Here is a 21785-nt window from a genome sequence, read left to right as displayed (position 1 = left end):
AACTTTAAAATACAAAAAGAAAGGGGAAAAAATTGTTATTTTAAATATCACATCCCAGCAGTTGAATTGAAGTGGGGCTGTCTGTCCCAGCAAGAAATACCTACCCATGAGACTACAAAAGTATCCGAATGTCCCTTCAGTAGAAAAATCCAACCTCTAAAATACTGTCAAATTAAAATAGGGAAATACAAACAAGCCAAAGCTTGCCAGGAGATAAACAGGGAAAAGAAAGATGCTGAGGGGCAGGAAATCAAGGTGTCATCTATTGCATTCTTCCAGCCCAAGGCCAACAGCATCTTTGTAATTGCACTCTCCAAGTTACTTGAAAGCACCCAAGGAAAGGGCTGCAGAAAACCACTCTTCTCAATGCTGCCCTACAAACTTTACCTGCTTTATGCCACACTTTGAAGACCAAGGTTTGCTGTGGATCCAGCAGAAGTTCTTTGGATAATCTGTGAAAAATGAAATCATGATTTATTATGCGAAGCAGGAAGAAGAGCAGGCACAGTAAAATGCCTCTGGAGATCCAATGGTGCTGTGTCTATCTGTACAAACCAGTTTGTACCTGGAATGATGAGAAAAAACCCCAATTCCTTAGTCACCAAAAGCATAACTTTATGAGCTTTGGGCTCTTGTTTCTTTATGTTATTTCCCTCTCCTCACTCTCATTGCAGATTCAAAGATAGGCCACTGAAACACAAGGAACCTTAGGAAAGAGGAATGGAGAACCAGCCAATCCCACGGTGACTCAGTAAGCACAGTGACAGCAAAACACATGGCTGAAAGCTGTAAAACCCAAACCTGATCTTTGGGAAATAAAGAGGAACACTGAACTGACAAATGCCTTTGCTGAGCAGCTTTTAAGTCGCTTAAAGCAACGCAGTTATGAATATGCAGAAAAACCCAATAAATTGGATCAAGCCTTCACAGATCTTCCCATGAGACTTTAGCTATTAGCAGCCCCTTCCTCTGCATGGGGAAACTACAGCTGAATGGAAACAGACTGACTCACCCAAAGCCTTAAGCTGAAACACAGTGCAGCCATGGTTTAGTGCAGCTCAAATGCCTTTCCTCAAGTTAGCTTTAAGATCAAGCCTCCTCAAACAACTTCCAACCCAAAATAAGCGTGTGGCAGTTATACAACATGGAAAGAAGTATTTCTAGGTGGGAGAAGCTCAACAAGACTGCTTGTCAGAGCTGGACAAAACGCCTTTTAGAGCTTGCTGGATCAAAAGCTGAATGAAAGGGAGCCTAAGCTTATAAAACCACAGAGCAGGAAATAAAGGCCCATAAGCAGAACTTCACAGCCAAAAGCTGTCACACCCAAAGGCTTTGCAAGCATGGCTGTGTGAGCCCATGTCACCCACCTTGCTTGTTGCTGGAAGTCCCAGACAGGTGACTCGGTGTTTTCTATTACTGGAGTGGTTATTGGAGCATCTGAACCAGCCACAGCAAATGACACACAGCTACTGGGGGAGGCCACTTCCCGTTCTGTCAGGGGACTCCCTAAAATCAGACAGTTAAAAGCAGAATTGGCAGGAAGATAAAAGAAATTATTCATTTCTTTTTAAAATGTAAAGGCAATTAAAAGTAGGTAATTAACGAAGAAATCCATCATCTAGGAAATATTCCTTTCCATGGGCAAAACTGAGAACACTTGGTATTAACAGTGGAGGCAAATAACACGTGAACCTTTTAGAGAACAGAATGCAGAACATCCAAGGGAGAAAAGCAGAAACGTTTTGCTCAGGATCATCCAAAAAGTCAGAGGCAAAGCCAGAATTAAACCCAAGCCCCTGGAGCCCCATTCCAGTACTTCATCTATCTTCCAGGCTGGACCACAGAGCTTGGCAATCCTAGCTGCAAACAGAAAATACTTCTGAGTTATAAAAGTCAGCGTGACTTTACAGTTGGTTTGATGAGAGCACACTCATTTAATTAAGCATTAATGTAATTAACTGAGGGATTTGTGCCACAGGAGGAGCAGTGCACAGAATGCTGATGCACGGCTTTGCTTGGATGGTGATTCAGAAGAGCTATCTATATGCTGATGATTTCCAGACTCACTCATCTGAGAAATCAGTCCACTTCCAGTGTGGTTCAGCCCACCAGATCTGAGAGCTTGTCCAAGAAAAATTCTGCCTTCTCCTTTGTGCTGTGTTATTTTTCCAGGTGGATCAGCTCCCTGTGTGGCTCAGCAGGCAGCTGCACAGCTCCACATGCCTGCATAAGGAAGGCAGGGAGCAGTGCATGGCCATCCAACTGTGCTTTGAGCAGGGGGAGAGAGCATGGAGACATACAGCTTAATGTCGTGTGAGGCAGCTTCAGGAAACACTGCTTTTAATCCAGGCACCACTCAGACCTTTGTGATTCCTATGCCATGGGATGGCATTCACTCTGCAATGCACCTGTGAGAGCTTCCTGAGACTTCTTGTGTGAGAGCAGTTCAGGGCTGGAAACAGAACCACTGCCTTCCTCGTGTATCCTGAGTTAAGCCAGGAAAAGGCTTGTGAAGAAACAGATAATGAATTAATTAGTCTGATTTTTTGTATATGCTTGCACTTAGATCATTTATAAGCAGAGGAACACAAGGTCAAGTTAAGAGATGGAGCTGAACATTCCCCAGATGCTGCTGGATATTATGGAGTAGATAGCAACAAATGAAAGATGTAGAAATTACACCATTACCTGCCCTGTATCATATCTTAACAAAGGAACACAGACAATGATGTGCAAAGGTGTTTGGGAAACAGAGAATGAAAGAGAAGATTTCTACCACTGCATGTGACCCTTCCTCCAGACTTGGATCCTCTTAGTTACAGTTGCATTAGGGAGATTAATTTGCCTCAGTGCGTCACCACTTGTAAAGCTGCAGATGCATTTTACTGCTAATGGAGGTGTTCAGACAGGGAAGGTGGCAGCTGGCAAGAACTGCAAGGAGAAATGGACTTCACCAAGGGGAACCAAGGTCACACTTTGCAATCAAACACCACTCAGTTGTTACAGATGCATTCCTCACCTCTGCCTTCCAAGGACTCAGTTTGGACTTCAGGTTTTAGCTCTAAGACCACATCAGCCAGAATGACCAAAACTGAGGAGTATGAATCCATCTTCACTAAAAACTCTTTCCTCTTGATGTCTGATTTGCCAGGAAAATATGATGAAATGTTACTTATTTAATAGAAAGGTGGGCCCAGGTGAATCTAATGAGGTTCAACACAGCAAAGTACCAGGTTTGGCACTTGGGCTGGAGGAATCCCAGGCATCCATACAGACTGGAAGGAGCTGTCCTAGAGAGCAGCCCTGCAGAGAAGGACCTGGGGGTCCTGGTGGATGAAAAGCTGAACATGAGCCAGCAGTGCTCCTGCAGCTCAGAAAGCAAATGGGATCCTGGGTTCCATCAGCAGAGGGGTGGCCAGCAGGGACAGGGAGGTGATTGTCCCTCTCTGCTCTGCTCTTGTGAGGCCCCATCTGCAGCACTGCGTCCAGGGCTGGAGCCCCCAGCACAAGAAAGACAGGGAGCTGTTGGAGAGGAGCCACAAAGATGAGCAGAGGACTGCAGCACCTCCCTACAAAGACAGGCTGAGGGAGCTGGGCTTGTTGAGCATGGAGAAGAGAAGCTGCGGGGTGACCTCAGTGCAGCCTGCAGTGCCTGAAGGGAGCCTGCAGACAGGAGGGGAGTCAGCTCTGTGAAAGGGGAGATGGCAGCAGGACAAGGGGAAATGGTTTGGAGTTGAGGGAGGGCAGGTGGAGGTTGGATGTCAGGGGGAAGTTCCTTAGAGAGAGAGTGGTGAGGTGCTGGAACAGCTGCCCAGAGAGGCTGTGATGCCCCGTCCATCCCTGGAGGTGTTGGAGGCCAGGTTGGATGGGGCCCTGGGCAGCCTGGGCTGCTGTGAGCTGGGGAGGTTGGTGGCCCTGCATTGGTGGGGGGTTGGAGCTTTGTGATCCTTGAGCTCCCTTCCAGCCCAACCCATTCTGTGATTCTGTGATTATTTGCTGTAGCTTACACACAGTTACTATTTGTGCCTTTAACCATGAAAATTTACTTGAGAACAAGAGAATTTGTTACTATTTAAAACGAACAATGACTTGAGTTGCAATGTGCCCTACAAAACTGTTGTCAGTTTGGCAAGACTGCAAAGACAGCAGCTCAAACACAGATGTGGGTGATGTGAAGACAGCTCAGAGAAGCAAGCATGATCTGCCCAGATCTCCTGGCCTCCTGTGTGTAAAGGCAGACCAAAAAGTGGATCTTTGTAGTCAAAAGTAGAAGTAATTTCAGTCCTTTCTACTGTTATGAAGTTTAAACTTCTTTCTTTTGTATTTTTTGAAAGGTCAAAACACAAAAACACAAAAAGCTACGAGAAAAGTGACTTTAGACAAACAATATGAAGAGAGTTGGGGAAACATTTTGCATCTTCATTCAGTTATTGAAAATTGTGCATCTTAAACAGCTCTTGCAGAACTGCCTAAGGTTTAATATCTGTTAAATGCAGGACTGGAAATGAATTCAGCCTTTTTATCTGTAATACAGTAATGAATGTTTTTATCACAAAGAATGCAAATTCTTGTTGTCACCAGCTTTCATATAGGCACTGTATCAGCATATCTGCTGTCTCTCAGTTAGTTCCCTCTAAAAATACCCAGAAAAGATTATTTGTTTGAAGATGGAAATAGTGCAATAGTGTACACCATCACAAGACACCTCCTTATCTCACCAAAAGCCTTGCAGCAGCAAACAATTTTGCATCAGGCTTCCAAAGATGAAGAATTCCAACAGCATACAGAAAAATGGTTTGAAAAACCCCCAGCTGTGGGGCTGAGGATGTATCTGAACGACTTGCACTTCCATCATAGCTTCTGTTTGACTTCAAGTTGTGCTGTCTCATGCCAGAAAATGCTGAATGCTCTTTTATGGGGGCATCACCCAGACCAGGAACTGGTTGATTTTTATCAGGCACGTCCAGTGAATTCACCTCGTGCCAGTCCCTCATTCACACCCCTATTTGGTAATAATATATGTATCTGCAAGGGTGCAAAGGAGATCTGATCACTCCAAGTGTGAGCAGACACAAAGTGATCCATCACCCAGCACTAAGGGTATCCAGGGCAAAGAGTGGAGCACTCCAATTGCTTTCAAAGGTTCAACTCATCTTTAGCAAGCAAAGATTCATCACAGACTTCACACTGAGGCAAGAAGGCTCTAAAAACTGCTAACTCACCGTGTTACGTTCCTGCACATCAAGAGCCAAACATCACCTGCTAGGAAGGATAATCTTAATATGCTTAGAATACATTTGGAAGTGAAGGGCAACTCTTTGGTGACCCTCAGCATAGGGATTAGTCACCTAACTGTAACTGCTGCTCTGCAGAGTGGGAAACAGAGTGTCAAGCCTTGGTGAGTGCAGCCTGCTCTGCCCTTACACTGCCCTTCCTCGCTGCTGTGCCTGGCAGCCTGCAGATAGCACAAGTAAGGCAGCTTTACAAATTGATTACACGCTAAAAATGCAAATTCATAGGAGTCTTTGAGATACGAGCATCTCAGGGTCACGTTGTTCAGATAAAGCTTAACTTCAGCATTCAGCTGTCATCTGTAACTGTGACATTATTTACATTCTGGCTGTTATTAATAGAGACAGGCTGAATAGCTTAAATTCCTGCTCCCCCCTCTACTTACACTGTGATGTAACTCACAAGGCTACAACACTGCAAAGTTCAAAACCCATTGCATTCATCCACTGTGTTGGAATAAGTCTGAGAAAAAGATGCTTTTCTGTTTGTAAATTGCTCCTCACAGGAGCTGTTATGAGCAGACCCCAAGAAACAAACAAAAGAAACACAGGAAAACAAGAATTCAAACAAACACAGCAACAACAACAACAAAGGGCCTCGTTGAGGGTTTACCTTTTAAACTGAGATGCATTGCTCTTTCCACAAGGATGCTGACAGCAACGGTGCTTTCCAAAAACGCCACGTCGTCTTCTTGTGGTTTCCCATTGGTGATTTCTGAGCTTCTGACATCCAGGCTCTGAGCCTGATTTCCACAGACCTGCTGGCTCAGGTCAGGCTCTCTCTCTGTGCTTTCATCTTCGCTGTTGCTGTGCTCCTCTGTGCAGCGTGGGGTGAGGGTTGGGGCAGCAGAAGTGGAGGAAAAGGCAACGTGAACACGTACAGCAGCCCCTGCGAGGTCTGCAGCATTGCACCTGAACAACGGGTACACTCCTGCAAGAGAATTCAATGTGAGCTAAAGAAACACAACAGCACACAACCTAGGATGACCTCGGGAGAAGCTCATTATTGTTAAGATCTCAGATCAGATCAGCAGCCTGAATTTGGATTTTCAGTGTTACCTCTATGCAAGGAATCACTGACCTGTCCACAAACCTGCCTGCGTGCTGGTGGCTGAGCGAACTTCACAGCCAGGACAGATATCAGAAACTGAACAGAGTAGAAGTTTCCATCATCTTCTCATGCTCAGTCATTGAGATACATTATTCTCACCCTACCCAATATGCCATTCTGGAGAAACATTCCTCATTAATCCAGCTAGGCTAATGGCTTTCCCTGTTATTGATCACTGCTGGCAACTTGGCACCCATTTAAAGTTATTAGGTTTTGAACTCAGGGAAGCAAGCATCTTAAACTTGTTTATCTTCAGTGAAAGGAGCTGAGCATGTATTACACAAAGGACAAAACAAAGCTGTAAATTCTTTGCTTAATTACAGAATTAAGCAACCAGGCATCAATAAAGACAACTGAAACATGACAACGTTCTTTCTGGACTTACCACCAACACTCAGTGATCTCCTTGACCTCTCTGCTAACGCTCTGAGGTCGACGTATGCAGATCCAATGAGACGATCTGTATCAAGTGGTCTTTCCACACCATTTTCTTTGCCATATGCCCACCACACCTGGATTTCTAATTTCTCCTCCCTGAAGAACCAAATCAGCCCTTGGCTCTTCCTGAGAGTCACCCTGTGGCCTTTCTTAAAGTTCACTGTAACGTTCTTGTTGTCCTCAGACAATTTTGGCCTCTTAAGCAAAGTCCACGTGGCTTCCTGATCATACAGCTTATACCTGAGGTAGCAGCAAGTGCTTTTATTCAGTTGCATCTGGCCTGCAAGCAGCACGCAGTGCAATGGCAGCCACAGTCTTGGGGTTGAAATGGTCACAACCACCTCTCTGTCACTCGGCTCCCATTCATCGTCCTCATCCATGCTGTCTTCAAGGCTTTCCTCACCGTTCCACCCCAAAAGCTGAGCAGCCTCCAAAACACGCTCCCTGTCACTGTGATGAGCGAAAGTAACAGAAAGTTCCAGTCCTCCCACAACAGTCTGTGTGATGTTTGTGTGGTGTGAAGGCATGACATCTTCAGAGAGGGTAACTGGGTACCAGCCTGTAATACCTTCAGGAGAAAATAATGTAATTAGACTTATCCTACCCCCTGAAAAATGTCAGCAAAAGAACATTCTGCTCTCTGGTCATTAGCCAAGAACCAGAACTCACAGAATGACAGAATGGCCTGGGTTGCAAAGGAGCTCAGTGCTTATCCAGCTCCAAGCCCCTGCTATGTGCAGGTCACCAACCAGCAGCCCAGGCTGCCCAGAGCCACATCCAGCCTGGCCTTGAATGCCTGCAGGGATGGATGGGGCATCCACAGCCTCCTTGGGCAACCTGTGCCAGTGCCTCACCACTCTCTGGGTGAAGAAGTGCTTATTATTTAAAGTGTTTATTGCTTGAGAAAGTTTGGAATTCATTTGTAACCTGAAAAAGCAGCAAGCAGCAGCATAACACTCTTGCATTACCTGATCGTCTTCTCAGCAGATCTCTGGTTGGAATTGTAACTGTCCCAAGAAGACAATCTCTTGATGTCCGAGCTGCCAAAGTGTCAGTGGCTGGAAAACAAATAAAGTTGCATACACACCAAACTGCAATACAAAATTTAGATACAAGCAGCTCTCCTATGAGGAAAGGTGGAGGGAACTGAGCTTGTTGAGCTTGGAGAAGAGAAGGCTGCAGGGAGACCTGATGGTGGCCTTCAGTGCTTGAAGGGAGCGGATAAACAGGAGGGGGAACGGCTGTGTGTGAGGGTGGGTGGTGACAGGACAAGGGGAATGGCTTGAAAGTGAGCCAGGGGAGGTTTGGGTTGGATGTGAGGAGGAAGTTTTGGAGGCAGAGGGTGGTGAGGCAGTGGCACAGGTTGCCCAAGGAGGCTGTGGATGCCCCATCCATCCCTGCAGGCATTCAAGGCCAGGCTGGATGTGGCTCTGGGCAGCCTGGGCTGCTGGTTGGCGACCTGCACACAGCAGGGCTTGGAGCTGGATGAGCGCTGTGCTCCTTTGCAACCCAGGCCATTCTGCCATTCTGTGATTAATCATTACAGGTAGCTGGCTCATTACTACTCAGTTACTCTAACAACATGCCACTCCTGACTTTCATAGAATCATAGAATGATAGAATGGCCTGGATTGAAAAGGACACAAGGACCATCTAGTTCCAACCCCCTGCTGTGTGCAGGGCCGCTTCTGCAGGAGTGAAAAACAATTTCATCTCCAGCTAAATTTTGTTTATAAAACCATTCTCAATATTATGCTATAAAAGAATTTTGTGTATCTGCCATAGAATCATTGGGGAATTTTAATGTATCATTTTTCTGAACCTCCGTTACCTCATTCATAAAGCAAAGGCAATGAGGCATACAAATACAGGGGCAGGGTGCTCCAAGAATCACAGAATGGCTTGGGGTTGGAAGGGACCTTAAGGATCACCAAGCTCCAACACTCTGTATAAATGCCTGGGATTCCTCCAGCCCGAGTACAAAACCTTGCACTTTGCTGTGTTGAACCCCATTGGATTCACTCAGGCCCACCTTTCAAGTCTGTTGAGGTCGAGGAAGAGTCAAGCAGTGTTACTGTTAATTAATTACCTTTAAAATTAAAAGGTTATCTTGACAACCTGGAGTCTTGGAAATCCCAACACTTTGCCTGAGGCAAAAAGCGCCTCTCAAAGCCATCTCTGATGACAGTTTAAGTGATTACATCTATGAACAACTGCACAGAATAGTTTGTCCTCTACAACGAAAATTAAGGGGACCAGATCATTATGCAAATGCATTTGGGCATTATAATCACTCGTTCTCTTTACCTGACTTGACGTTCTGATGGTAGACAGAGAAAGTGATGTTGGCAGACTGCAGGAGCTCCCCCAGACAAGAGGCTTCTCCGCTGCTTTTCTGAACGATGAGGTTACAAGGGATCTCCACGTGGTGCTCAAACTCTGGGCAGAAGCTGCGAGCCACAGCTCGTGTGCTGTGCCTCTCTGTCTCAGGTAGGAAGGAGAGGTGCACAGAAACGTAAGCATTAACTCCAACACCTGCATAGTACCGCACCGAAGGGTTCTTTTCTGCCACAGCTCTTCATTTGGTATGTAAAAGAAAACAATTAAGGAAATGAATACAAAGCACGAGAAATAACAGCAAGCAGAGTAACTAGAAGAGACATTTCCTATCCGTGTGGCAAAAAGATGGGACAAAACAGTGAATGTTTTAAGTTAAAACTGATGTGGGCTCTGGCTGAAGATTATTTTCATCACTTTTGTATCTGAACGCAGTGGGAAGACATGAAATGGTGACAGTAACTATCACAAGGCCCAGCACCTGGCTGCTGTGCTCTTATCACCAGGATCTGAGACGAAAGCCATTAAGAAAGTACTGAGCTCCTTCAAAAAGATCCCATACCATAGGAAAAAGCTGCAAGATAACTTCTCAGAGAACATACTGCAGAAGGAAGCAAGTGGTCAAGCCAAATTATTTTTACCCACTAGACTTGCCAAGGGAAAGGTGATGAAATTAGCAGATAGAATTCTTTATGAGTACAACAGACACAGGTAGCATTCAGGTCATACACTTCAAGAATGAAAAATCTGAGGTCATTTGACTTCCTGAACTTTTCCAAGCACTGCATGGGAGTGATATTCATTGTATGGAGCCTACTTGAATGAGCATGAGAACAGCTCAGCAGGCAGTATGCTAAAACAGCACTCATCTATCTCTTCCCATATGCAGTTCTCAAGAGTTACATTCAGGTTACACCATGCATTAAAGTGACAGCATTTCGTTGGAAAGGGATGTGTCATTTTAATTTACCCATGTTTCTTCATGGACATTCAAGAAAACAAACCTCAGTTAGCTTTCAAGTAGCATGGTAGCACTAAGATCCACTGCCCACATAGGTACCAGCCTTCAGTGTAGGAAAACGTGGGAGGAGATAATACTGGAAAGAAGACTAAGGAGTCAACAGCTATGGCTACAGCTTTGCTAGCTGTAAGAACATGTACGATGTCTCTGCTAGTGCATCACAAGTCTAAACTACTTCATTCCCTGCTCTTACTGTCTTGAGCTTTCTGTAGAATGAATACTGTAACATCGTACTGCAGTTTCAGGGACAAAAAAATAACCACAGGTCTTCTTCACAAAAGTGTTTTCACTTTGGATCAGAGCTCAGTGTGAATCTTGGTTGCTGCAGATGGGAAGTTGGCCAGTTATTGTTTGTTTCTGATTTGATATTTCAGCCTGCTGCCTCTAGGTAAAGCTGCTTTAAGAGACAAATCTTCCTTTCAGAATGAAGCTTTACCTGGCTGCTGCTTGCAAACCAGCTGCCCTGTGTATTTGTACAGAAAGAGAAACAGTTTGAGCAGTTCTTCCTGCTGTCGTTTTCACAGAACGTTGGTATCTCACACTCACATCAAGCAAGCCTGCATTAAATGAGAGAAAGAAAGCAAAGAAATGGTCAGCTTTTTAAATAGCTGCATCCAATACAACCAAAACTTAGCTTCAAATCTTAATACAAGACTTATTCTATTAATGAAATAAAATAGGAAAAAAAACCATAGGAAAAACAAGAGATGCTTGGCAGGGAATTAAAGCTTGTTCAGACTGACTGTGCCAGGTGCTCTGCTTCAGATAGAAACTCTGGCCTGATGCAGGAGGCACAGAAGGAAATGTTAAGGAGTGCATCCTGCAACCTGACCGCCTGGCAATCTGGTCAGGTGTTCTTAATGGCCCTTCTCAGGGTCAGACTGATGACACAGCTTTGAGTTAAGCATGCCCTCATGTGTGCATTTATTGTAAGAGGTTTTAAATAATCCACTGCAGTATTTCAACACATCTTTTTTATAGCACTGCAGTGACAAAAGCTTCCATGACATTTTCTGCTGCATGTGGACAATCTATTCTGAAATAACTGAAGCATACTGAACCTCTTCCCCAGCCTTCTTATGGGCACTTTTTCCAAGAAGCTGACTTTTGTATCTACACTTAATGCTAAGCCTCTGTGATGAGAAGTTGTACAGATTTCCTTAGTGAAGTTCCCAGAGCTGATGTTTGTATTATTTGAAAGAGCAATCACAGAACAAAGAGATGTTTCTGCTTCTATCAAGGGGAAATGGTTTCGAACTAAAATAGTTGTTGATGAGAAGGGCAGTGAAGCACTGGCACAGGTTACCCAGGGAGGTGATGGATCTGGAGACAGCCAAGGTCAGGGGATGGGCTGTGAGCACTGATGGAGCTGTGGTGCCCCTGTTCACTGCAGGGAGTGGGACCAGGTGGCCTCTAAGGGTCCCTTCCAACTCCAACCATTCTGTGATATCACACATCATACACAGCCCTTCTTCAGACCTCCCACCCATCACGTTACATGAGAAGCCTGACTACAGTCCTTAATTTATTGGACAACTGAGCAGCTCCCAATACAGGGAGGGCTATTTAAAACTTCTTAGAGTTTGAGGTTGCTCGTGTTTCTCGTTGATTCTTCACTAGGTGTGGTGACAGGGACAGCTGGGAGGAAAAACACTCACTGTATCAGTTGGCAAAAGACTTACTTTTAATTTACCTTAGCAGTGAATGCACAGACTTCCACCTTTATACACAAAGTGAAAAACCACAAGACTTCTTTACCTGAAGACCGCAGATGAAATTCTTCTGAGGAATCAGTCCTGGGGAGCAATGGAAGATTAAAAGTCTGTATTCCTATTTCTTCACGATGCTGCATTGTTATCATGGCACACAGCCGTGACAAAGGCAAGGTCCCTTTGGCAACCATCTGGTCTCTGACATTTGGGTAATAATACCTGGGAAGACACAAAGAAGCATTGCCAGTCATATCATTAGGATGATGACAAAACAATCATCATTTTTTTTTCTCAAAATGCATACAAGCCAACTTTAATTTGCATGTCTTCAGACCACAGCTGTCAGTCTCCTGATAGCTTGGGGGAAAACTCAGCTAAGTGCTCAGGGTAGACTGAGCACATAGGTAACACTACCTATGTACATTTGCAGTAATCATAGCAAGGCAGCTATCACAAAGTATTAAAAATTGACATCCCAAAGGAAAACAAGAGAAGGATCTGGCACCAAATACTCCCCATTCTCAATTTCTGTTAATAAATAAGAATGCTACTTAACAACTGTTTACGAAGGTGGATGGTGACAGGACAAGGGGAATGGCTTGAAAGTGAGCCAGGGGAGGTTTGGGTTGGATGTGAGGAGGAAGTTTTGGAGGCAGAGGGTGGTGAGGCAGTGGCACAGGTTGCCCAAGGAGGCTGTGGATGCCCCATCCCTGCAGGCATTCAAGGCCAGGCTGGATGTGGCTCTGGGCAGCCTGGGCTGCTGGTTGGCGCCCTGCACACAGCAGGGCTTGGAGCTGGAGGAGCACTGTGCTCCTGTGCAACTTTCTATCATCCCATGATTCTACTTGCAGAACAGATCAGTTGCACCAGTTTCTGAGTGTATAAAATGACTCTAGAGAGTTTCTAATTGTGCTGCTCTGTTTCACTTAGAGCCAGTTCTAACACCATATCTAATGAACAACAAACAGACCAGAGAAAGGCATCTGCTGTAGCAGTGACCGAGTGATGTGGTAGTGGCATAGAGCTGCATTTTCTTTTACATTTTTTGCATCAGGGACAGACCCTGAACGTGTAACCCCAGCAGGTTGGATAGGAGGAAAAATCTCTTCTCTGAAAGTGGTCAGGCACCGTCATGGGCTGCCCTGGGAGGTGGTGGAGTCAGCAGACCTGGAGGTGTTTGTTCAAAAACTGTGGAGCTGTGGCACTTGGGAATGGTTTGACATTTGGACTGGATGCTCTTAGTGGTTTTCTCCAACCTTTCTGACACCTTGCAGAATCACATCTGTTGGCTTCTGCTATTATTATCAAGCATAGCCAACGTGGGTTCACCAATGGAAAGTCCTGCCTGAGTGATAGGATCTTCTAAGATAAGGTCATCTGCTTGGAGAGTGAAGGAATGGCAGTGGATGTAATCTTTCTGGGTTCTGCAAGGCCTTGGATACTGTGCCTCATGGCATCCTTCTGGACAAGTTGTCCAGCTGGGAGAAAAACAGATTTATGCTATGCTAGGTGACAAACTGGTCACTGGTAATTTTAGCTGCTCTGCTCATTACCAATTTTAATGTGAACACACCCAGCACATAACAATTCTCATAGGAACTTGTGAATTTTTAATAGCTGAGCTTGTTTACTACAGAAAGAACAGAGGACAGTTCTTATAATTGTGCTTTTCTAAAGCTGCCTGTCTTCATGTTCTCTACTTTCCATCACTAGTAATTAGCTGCCAAAAAAAATTGATTTGAGCTTTGCTTAAATGAGAATCTCATCTTAATCTATACCACAAAGCATTTCACAGTATAGTCTCTTGAAGACTAAAGACCAAAACAACAAAATCATGCTTGCTATTAAAACTTAGATGTGCTGAGCATTTAAACAGCTTTTAGATCACTATGTTGGTAACAACATGTAAGAAAGCCAAGTAGCTTGTCCTGTGTTAACCCTTCCTCACGTGTGCTTGCTAATAAAGTTGTAAGAAAAGATGTAAGATAAGAATGTAATCAATATTTTTGGGAGGAAAAGGTCCAAATGTCTTAACCAACATTAAATGCATGTCTGCATCACCTAATGCTGATAAGTTCACTCATTTTTCACTCCCTACCTAATAACTATTCCATAGCCAGAGATTCTTCAATATCAGATGTGTCTCTGTGTTGTTCTGACATCTCATAAGAATATGATGTTAATCTGTACCTGCACCAGACTTCAAACTGGATTCCTTCTCCAATTGCTCCTGGTGCCATAAATGCACTGACCAGAAGCCTCTGAACTGGGACATCAGCTGGAACCAACAGAGAATGATGATGCTCATCATTAAAGACAGGATCAGGAACACATAAAGTGGTTGCTGTCCGAAAAGGCTTCAACTCGATGCCTACAAGTCAAACAGAAGTTGGTTGAACAGTCACTGCTGAATTCAAATCCAAGCCAATTAATTCCAAGAGGTAGAAAACATTGACACACTAAACTTTAAACATCTGAACTGATTTTGAACAAGTTAACCTGGAATCAGAAGCACTGGAAGACTCGTGGAGGGACAGGAAAGCAGTGCTGGGTTGGAAGCAATACAGCCATACGTGTGCAGTGCCACACCTGTGCTAAAATGCCAGGCCAAAGTGAGAGCAAAGCTGCTGCATTCATCTGGCACTATGGGAACTCCCAAACTTTGGCTGGTGGAAGCTCAGAAAGCCTCTGTGCAGACCACATCATTTGCTATAGAAACACTCCTGTGCTTTGGTTGCCTGTATTAGCAGGGCTCAGCCTTGTGCTCTCTGCAGCCCTTCAGGAGGCAGAACCAGCAGACAGTAAGTTAAAACCTCCTGGGCAAAGGCTTGCCCTTCTGAATTTCACTTCACAAATCCTTTACAAGCAATTCACACAATCCCATGAGCCACAGGCTGAAAACTACATGTGTCTGGAAGCTGAAATAGTCCACAGCACTTGCTATGGGACGACATCACTGTCATTTCCTCACAGGAAACAGGTATCAGTGATTGAAAGTACATGAAGTCAAGACTAAATCCTTTTCTACATTTGAAATGGTTCAAAATACTCCTTCCTTCTGCTAATGATTTAAAACAGGTGGTTTCTCAAAAGGCACAGAAAGCCTTTGGTGAAGTTAACCCTGGAATCTTAGTTGCATAGAATCACAGAATGACAGCATGGCCTGGGTTGCAAAGGAGCACAGCGCTCATCCAGCTCCAAGCCCTGCTGTGTGCAGGTCGCCAACCAGCAGCCCAGGCTGCCCAGAGCCACATCCAGCCTGGCCTTGAATGCCTGCAGGGATATTTCCTGCAAATTTGTTCCTGTATGTTTGCAAGGTCAGTCTGTGAACTCTTCAGTGCTCCTCAACAGAAATGCACTGCGTGAATACACTCAGAAAGAGGAATCTTTTTTTGCTGCACACTTTGCCATCTACCTCAGCTGAGGCAGGCTTTTAAGTTACTGAGCTGGCCAAGGACTGGAAGGTCTTTTTTGTATGCTGAGCTCTGAGGAAATATTTAACTTAGGGCAGTGCTCTAAACAAGCAGGTATCACAAAACAAACCTACCATCCGTGTGCAGTTCTGCTCCTGGCAATGCACCAGAGCCAGCCTCTTGCACTGGGAAATAGTACTGAACGTAGCAGTCAGCCTCTCCCCACACTGTGGACTGCAGGGGAATGAGTCCTTTCACACTCTCCACATGAATCTCAAAGACATGCTCCATCAGTTCTTCCCCTTCTCTCTCCAACTGCTAATAAAGCAGAAGAAAATGCACATGGAAAGGCAGTCTGTATAGGAAACAGCATGCAAGAAGACTGGCAACAAGAGCTTCTAATGAGCCCAAAATGAGGGGCTCAGAACCACTGGGGTACTGTGAAAATTAACATTTCCTGTAATATTTCCTTTACTACACTTGTCACATAAATAAAAGCAGTGGATGTATAGGAAAGTAAGAAAGGGAATCATGTCAAGACTGCTGAGAAAAAGCAGACAAAGGAGTACAACACCATCATTTTGTACAGAACACCATCATCTATAACAAAACTGCCTACAAAGAGATTAAGGGATCACCAGGTCTGTTAATAAACATAGAGGTAAAATTCTTTCCATCTGTCCCTAACAGCAAGAATGGGAATTTAGTGAACAATACCATTGTCAGCTTTGTAGGAGGGGGGTCCAGGAAGTGAGCAGGGCGCCGGGTGATGGGAGGCTCCATTCCTTCTTCATTCTTCAGCCTTTGCAGTGCCACGATCTGATCAGCTGAGCCCATGGCCAGAATGACCCTCAGGCTTCCACTTTTACTGCCAGTGAAGACGTCTATCACAGGCATGTAGCTGTCCACAGCAACCACTGGATACTGAGCCTGAAGCAGCAGGTGGGAAACCCTTCGGTCTCTAGAGTAGATAAAAAGGAAAAAACAAAGCCCTATCATGAGAATGAGCCACGTGAATACATGGGAATATAGGGGGAATGGCTTTAAAGTGAGACAGAGGAGGTTTAGGTTGGATATGAGAAGGAAGTTTTGGAGCCAGAGGGTGGTGAGGCAGTGGCACAGGTTGCCCAAGGAGGCTGTGGATGCCCCATCCATCCCTGCAGGCATTCAAGGCCAGGCTGGATGTGGCTCTGGGCAGCCTGGGCTGCTGGTTGGTGACCTGCACACAGCAGGGCTTGGAGCTGGATGAGCGCTGTGCTCCTTTGCAACCCAGGGCATGCTATCATTCTATGATACAATTCTATGAATAGGAGCTGCATCACATGCATTTCATTTTAGATGGAACATTCAGTGCAGTTAGAAACCAATTTGTCTCCCCATTTCTCCAAAATTTGGCTCAATCACGTCAGCCTTTATAAAGCCCAGCTCTGAGTTCTGCTGACTGGAAAAAGGCTATTTTCAGCAGCAAGAAAGTACAGCTCTAAAAAAAATGAAGTGCCCGTGGTGATAAACCAGCCTGGAGATCTGTGAGCAAGGTGATGAATGGGAACAAGGCTCCTGTTAACATCACTGTAACTACGTACCGTTTTTTATGAAGCAGTTGTTTGTCCTTACTGATGGACTTGGACAGGAATACAGGAAGGGAAAGTGACTCTCCCCCAAAAAAGCAAAGTCTTTAATAGTGCAGTGAAGATATACACAAGCAAACCAGTGGCTTAATGAAAAGAAACAAACCAGCCACCAGCAAACAGTACACTAATAAGTGACAACGTAGCAGCAAGTCAGTTCCAGCACCAGCTGATTTCCTCCTATCATTAGTTTGACCATAACAAAAGAAACCAATCCTTTCCATGAGAGTTTTTTCTGTCCAATATTTTCATTAATTTGAATTATTTTAAGCAAGTATTTGACTGAACAAGAAGCCAAAACAGCGAACCAAAAGGAACAAAGAGCTCTGCAGGGAACTATTAGATAAAATGACAATTACCATTTGAAGTAGATGGGCTTTTGATACCACAAGCATTACCTTGTGCTGTGCAAACTGACAACATCCCTAGCAATTGGGAGCTATGCAGAGTAAAATTAAGACCGAAACTCAGTCAGGCACAACCTTGGAAAATCACCAATGGAACCACTTCACTCCAATCTCTCTCAGTTTTACTCTTCCATAGTAGCACAGGATGCTTCCTGGATTTCCTGGATCCAAGCACAATGCAGCATGGTGTTTATTTCTCTGTCTACTTGTATCTCTGTACCAGGACACTGTGACTTACTCCAGTATCACTCAGTGAAGTGCCAGATGAAGCTTGAGCAGGACAAAAATGCCCATTGCTGTTGACTGTTATTAAGGACTCTCCCACAACTCATCAGATGCCATCTTTGAATACCAACTACAACTTCTCCCAACCCAAGAAAATGTGGAGCAAAGATACTTACTTGAATGAGATGTAAAACTGATGCAGAGGCAGTTTCACCAATCCCAGCAGTCTGTCACTACCAGGGTTTCCCACCTTGTTCCATGCTTCAATAACCATGATGTTGTTCTTTAGTCGCTCCAAGTGTTTGGAAGTCAGGGAAAAAGGCATCACCTGCAGAGTTTCATATGGGATCAGGACACAGAACACACTGAAAGCTATTTGCTAAGCACTGAGCATTCTAGTGACCCTACGTTATGGCACAAAACTGTGTTCTTCAGTCAACTTCCAGTCATAAACCTCAACTTTCTTTGGAAAAAAAATAAAGGGGAATGAGAAACTGCATCTCATACTGTGCCATACAGCCAAACAATACTGGAAGTAGTTTAAGTGCAATGGGCAGGGCCAGGCAGAGAAGTCCCTAGGTGGGTAAGGACAACTAACCTTCAAAAGGTTTGTCAGTGTGCACATTTCAACCAGTTTGACACAGAAAAGAGGGGACTTGCCTGAGAAAAATTAAAGGTAGGCTGCGTTGTACCCCAAACGACTGCAGATCTTGTTGCCTCCTCCATGTTGAGCAGCTTGCAGTTCAAATACACATTACAAGAAGTGTGGAGTCCGCTGTTTTCAGCAACAAAATCCTTCCCATCTGGCACCATCAGCAGCACATGCAGTAATAACCCATCATCTTCAGCTGCAGGCAATCGTGTCACCAGATTACGGGCCACAGGGGTTGCAACACACCACGGTGGCTGCACATTTGTGCAGGCTGCTCCTGTCTTGTCTGAGTCCACGCTGTTGCTTAATTTCAAGCAGCTTTCTGCATTCACACGGTCCCTGTTGGGCTCCCAGAGTTCCATCCGAGGACTTCTTATGGCATGAGGTGGGATTTGCTGCTGCACAGCCACCGAGCACCTGGCAGTGGTGCAGGTGAAGTCCTTGTTGTCAGCTGCAAGCTCTACTGATAACTGCATTGAACAAAGCAAAGAGCAGATGGGAAGATGTGTTCCATATCAAGACAACAGACAGCAAGGTGAACTTGGGAACAATGCATTGCCTGTTTTGTTTAAAACTGTGTTGGATTATCACCCAGGGTGCTTACCTTTAGGCACAAGCTGTGACTGCAAAATGAACTGCACCAAGTAGTAACCCATGCATGCTTAGCCAAGGTGAAAAGCTCTTTGAGCAAGTATCTCATCTGTCACTGTCTTCACCTTGTACAACTACTGCTTGAGGAGAGCTATGCCAAAGGAGAAGTGTTTCTTTCTCAATGTTATCTTACATCTTTACATTCCCTGTTGGCTTTAGCTGTCCCTTAATCCTTGTCCTACTGTGGGCTCCTATTTCTTCTTTTCAATTGTGCTGCATTTGTCTTCACTTTTCCTGTTTTTATTTCTTTATTATTGTAATTACTATTAATTTATAAACACTCTGTCCTACATCTGAGTTACCTCTTTGTGTTGTCAAGATTTCAAACAGTCAGACAGGTATGGATGAAACCATGTGTGAAATGACAAAAGAAACACCAGAACGTGGGTTAAAAGGACTGTCATGGATAAGACAGCAAGAAGAGTAAGAATAAATTGAATTCAGAACACAGGGCAGTATGATGAAGAAAGGACTTGAGCCATAAAATGCCCAGCTGAGGAAAGCAAAATAATCACTCAAGAACTTTGCCTAAGAATTAGGAGGAATGAGAGAAGGTACTGAGGCACAAGATCCCAAATAGTACCTACTGCTAAGTGGTGCAAAATGCAGGTGATGAGGAGCTGAAAGCATCTGTCAGCAATAACCCAAGAAATGTGATGTGGATTCAGCAGCTGACAGCCCTTATCCCCCACGTCTGGCCAGAGTAGCTGGACAGGTATCCTGCTGACAGGTAGGTATTACACAGAGTAAAATCCAAGAGATGGAGTGACCAGAATCAGTTTTCTTAAAAATAAAGGTCAGTGTTCCCTTCTGTAAGTCATTGCACTGAATTCTGTTTCACTGGTTTCCTACAGTGTCTCCTTCCACTTCTCTTCCCCTATACCTAACCTTAGTGTGCTGTTTTGCTCTCTTCTGTGGCTCCTCTACTAACAGCTCAACTTCTATGGGGTCTCTGCCAATGTTAGGGGAATTGGAACTAGATGATCTTTAACATCTCTTCAATCCCAAGCTATTCTGTGATTCTACAAGAGGGCCACTAAGTTTCATAGGTCCATATGACAGAGAACATCAGGCAAGTCCTGAAGTGTCAGAACCAATGCACACTCACATCCTTTGGGAATAATTCAGTTCTGAATGTAAAATGTCTAAATATTCTCTTCACCTTTCACTTCTTAACTTAGGGAGCTCTTTTATCTTCAGAATTGGCAAACCTCTCAATTGTGCTGTGCAGAACTGTTACTCCTCAATCAGAAGCCAAACATGCTGATAGAATCTCTGGCTCAAGAAGGCAACTCCTGAAGACACGATCTGCTATTGATGGAAGGAACATCAGATCTCTGTCAGGAGAGATCTGAGATCACATCATGTGTGAAACCAAGGAACGCAGATCACAGAATCACAGATCACAGAATCACAGAATTGTAGGGGTTGGAAGGGACCTCCAGAGATCATCGAGTCCAACCCCCTGCCAAAGCAGGTTCCCTACAGCAGGTCGCACAGGTCGGCATCCAGGCAGGTCTTGAACATCTCCAGAGAAGGAGACTCCACCACCTCCCTGGGCAGCCTGTTCCAGTGCTCCGTCACCTCACTGTAAAGAAGTTCTTGCGCACATTGGTGCAGAACTTCTTATGCTGCAGTTTCTGTCCGTTTCCCCTTGTCCTGTCTCCACTCACCACTGAACAGAGTCCATCCTCGCCATTCTGCCCCCACACCTTAGATATTTATAGACCTGGATCAGGTCCCCTCTCAGTCTCCTTTTCTCCATGCTGAACAGACCCAGTTCACTCAGCCTTTCCCCATAGCAGAGATGCTCCAGGCCCCTCACCATCTTTGTGGCCCTCCGCTGGACTCTTTCCAAGAGATCCCTGTCTGTTTTGTACTGGGGAGCCCAGAACTGGACGCAGTGCTGCAGATGAGGCCTCACCAGGGCAGAGCAGAGGGGGAGGATCACCTCCCTCGACCTGCTGGCCACGCTCTTTTTAATGCACCCCAGGATGCCGTTGGCCCTCTTGGCCACAAGGGCACACTGCTGGCTCATGGCAACCTGTCGTCCACCAGGACACCCAGGTCCCTTTCCACAGAGCTCCCCTCCAGCAGCTCATCCCCCAACCTGTACTGGTGCATGGAATTATTCCTCCCCAGATGCAAGACTCTACACTTGCTTTTGTTAAACCTCATCCGTTTTTTTTTTTGCCCAGCTCAGATCTGCTGCCTTCCTGCTCTCATACACCAAGGCTCCCAGCCCTGAACATGTTCCACACAAAAAGCAGAGCAGTTTCTCTCTCCAAGCCCTTGGAGAGCCTTGGTGTAGGTTACTGACAGCTTACTGACATCTGTTTTATTCTGCAGGCAGAGGAGACTCACACAGTGAAATCCTTAAAGAAGGTTCCAAATATTTCTGTGACAGCTTGAGGGAAAATAAAAATTAAAAAAAAAAGAAGTTTCATGCTTTATTTTCTTGTACCTTCATACCTGAGACTTGACAAATTAAAGGAGAAAATATACAAAAAAAGAATACCCAGCCAAAATAAGTAACAACAGGTGGTTTAGCACAAAGCCCATGTAATAAAAAAAACATACCTTCAGGGGTCCAACTTGTATCTGATCTCCCTCTTTTTCTACAGGTATTTCACAGCTGAAAGTGAGGAGTTCTGACTGAATGACCTTGCACAGCTGAAGCACTGCTGAGCCAATGGCCACTGGCTGAGGGTAAACAAGAACATATTTTGTAAGATTTCTGTGAAGGTTAAATAGCTGCAGGCATGCTGTCAAGAAAAAGCCTCCTGAAGGAGCTGGGAAATGATGGTCAGCCACTCACCCTGCCCACTCATACACCATCAGCTGCACTAGCAGAGATTTGTAGGAAAGCTTCCCTTGCTTCCTGTTTCAGGTGTCACTT

At 44.9% G+C, this 21785-nt stretch overlaps 1 protein-coding gene across 3 annotated transcripts in view; it reads right to left on the bottom strand.

Annotated features, from left to right (window-relative positions):
- C2CD3 (C2 domain containing 3 centriole elongation regulator) overlaps positions 1-21785 on the bottom strand; it is a 52204-nt gene that overhangs the window by 16078 nt on the left and 14341 nt on the right. For all 3 annotated transcript variants that reach the window (XM_048941766.1, XM_048941759.1, XM_048941771.1), the window contains exons 13-26: positions 21467-21589; positions 18244-18705; positions 17760-17911; positions 16041-16284; positions 15458-15641; positions 14101-14281; positions 11957-12129; positions 10635-10755; positions 9148-9416; positions 7809-7898; positions 6788-7408; positions 5905-6222; positions 1368-1506; positions 388-452 (exon numbers count right to left, since the gene is read on the bottom strand). In XM_048941766.1, the coding sequence (XP_048797723.1) occupies positions 388-452; positions 1368-1506; positions 5905-6222; positions 6788-7408; positions 7809-7898; positions 9148-9416; positions 10635-10755; positions 11957-12129; positions 14101-14281; positions 15458-15641; positions 16041-16284; positions 17760-17911; positions 18244-18705; positions 21467-21589 (3142 nt within the window). The remainder of the gene's footprint in view (positions 1-387; positions 453-1367; positions 1507-5904; positions 6223-6787; positions 7409-7808; positions 7899-9147; positions 9417-10634; positions 10756-11956; positions 12130-14100; positions 14282-15457; positions 15642-16040; positions 16285-17759; positions 17912-18243; positions 18706-21466; positions 21590-21785) is intronic.

Source organism: Lagopus muta, chromosome 1 (genome assembly GCF_023343835.1).
Source record: "Lagopus muta isolate bLagMut1 chromosome 1, bLagMut1 primary, whole genome shotgun sequence".
Classification (NCBI taxonomy): domain Eukaryota; kingdom Metazoa; phylum Chordata; class Aves; order Galliformes; family Phasianidae; genus Lagopus; species Lagopus muta.
This window is presented reverse-complemented; position numbering and strand designations above follow the sequence as displayed.